Raw genomic sequence first — 1,501 nt, forward strand, 5'->3', positions numbered from 1 at the left:
AACCATCACTAAATAAAATATTTAAAATATAAAGTCTTTTGAGATGATTTTTAAATATTCATAAAATACATTAATCATATACATAATTATATAAAACATATATATTATTTAAAAACTATAAAAATGATACAACTATTTAAAATAACTTGCAAACTATATCTATTTATTTATTTATTTTATATTTTGAAATTTTATAAAATTATTTTAACTCATTTGAAATTGAAGAAGCTCGATGATTAATCTATAATGTGAAGGTCAAAAATTGGGTGTCAACATTAGGCATCTATATACTAGCCTCATCTCAATGATCATGTATATTGTTCCATAAGTTAGTGTTGTAACTTTTTACACACTAATATATAATCAATGATTAATGAAGGTGAAGAATAATTTTTTTTAAAAAATGTATAAACACCTAATAATTCTCGTGTGTGTATATGGAGATTTAATTGAATTAAGTCCCAAAAGAAGGCTCTCAAGAGATACATGCATGTGTAATGTGTTGTTTCGACAAACAAACGGTCCAGGTGAATGTGCAAATTTATTACTTAAATTAATGTAGGTGTTATTCTCACTGCCTCTCTATGGTAAGTGCACACACTCACCTTTAGACCGCAAATTGACATGACATTGTTATAGTATTTTTTTGGTAGTATCTATTTGTTTGGAAGCTCCCTATTTAAATTCCTATTATAAAATATTCAACATAATAAGTAGGACATTAAAATAATTCTCCCTCCGTAAATATTTACTTTTATATGTTCTATCTAGAAAATTAAAAGATAATTTATTATTATTTTTTCTTTTTAAATTAATATTCAAAAAGGTAATTTATTAAATCTTCATTTTATTTATTATTTTTTAAAATGTTTGACAAGTCAATACTGAACAAGTAAAAATGAATCGACGGAGTAGCATCAATTCCACTCATGTGCTTACATCATGCTTTCACTTCAACTTGCTCTATAAAAATCAAAAACCAATTCTTCCTTCTTTCATAAAACCTATCTTAACATTTTTGACAAAAACTTCCTACTGAAACATGGAGCCAAATGAACCTTTGTTAGAATCAGAAGAACCAATATTGGCGGAGCAAATTAGCTCTGAACTTGAAGAAATCCTATCAGACACAAGCTTATCACGTATTCAGCGTTTTAGAATAGCTTCAGTAATAGAGTTGAGAAATCTGTTCCGTCTAGCAGCTCCTTCCATCATTGTTTACTTGCTTAACAATGTTACTTCCATGTCTACACAAATTTTCTGTGGCCATCTTGGAAATCTTGAACTTGCTGCTGCTTCCCTTGGTAATAGTGGCATTCAACTTTTGGCCTATGGTGTCATGGTAATTTTGTTTCACCTTTATATATTGTTTTACAACCTCAAGATTTATTAGTAATACTCCCTTTTATTCGCCCCTAATTTATCTGACATCGTTTGATTAGGCACGAAATATAAGAAAGGAAAAAACAACTTTTGAAGTTTGTGATCTGAACAAATCTTA

General features: G+C 28.2%; 1 protein-coding gene across 1 annotated transcript in view; it reads left to right on the forward strand.

Annotated features, from left to right (window-relative positions):
• The first annotated feature begins 1,003 nt into the window (after window positions 1-1,003).
• The window catches only part of LOC125847612 (protein DETOXIFICATION 40-like), a 24,870-nt gene continuing 24,372 nt past the window's right edge, over window positions 1,004-1,501 (forward strand). The window contains exon 1 of the mRNA XM_049527254.1: window positions 1,004-1,342. Coding sequence (XP_049383211.1) covers window positions 1,043-1,342 — 300 coding nt within the window. The 5' untranslated portion in view covers window positions 1,004-1,042. The remainder of the gene's footprint in view (window positions 1,343-1,501) is intronic.

This window comes from Solanum stenotomum, chromosome 12, assembly GCF_019186545.1.
Source record: "Solanum stenotomum isolate F172 chromosome 12, ASM1918654v1, whole genome shotgun sequence".
NCBI lineage: Eukaryota > Viridiplantae > Streptophyta > Magnoliopsida > Solanales > Solanaceae > Solanum > Solanum stenotomum.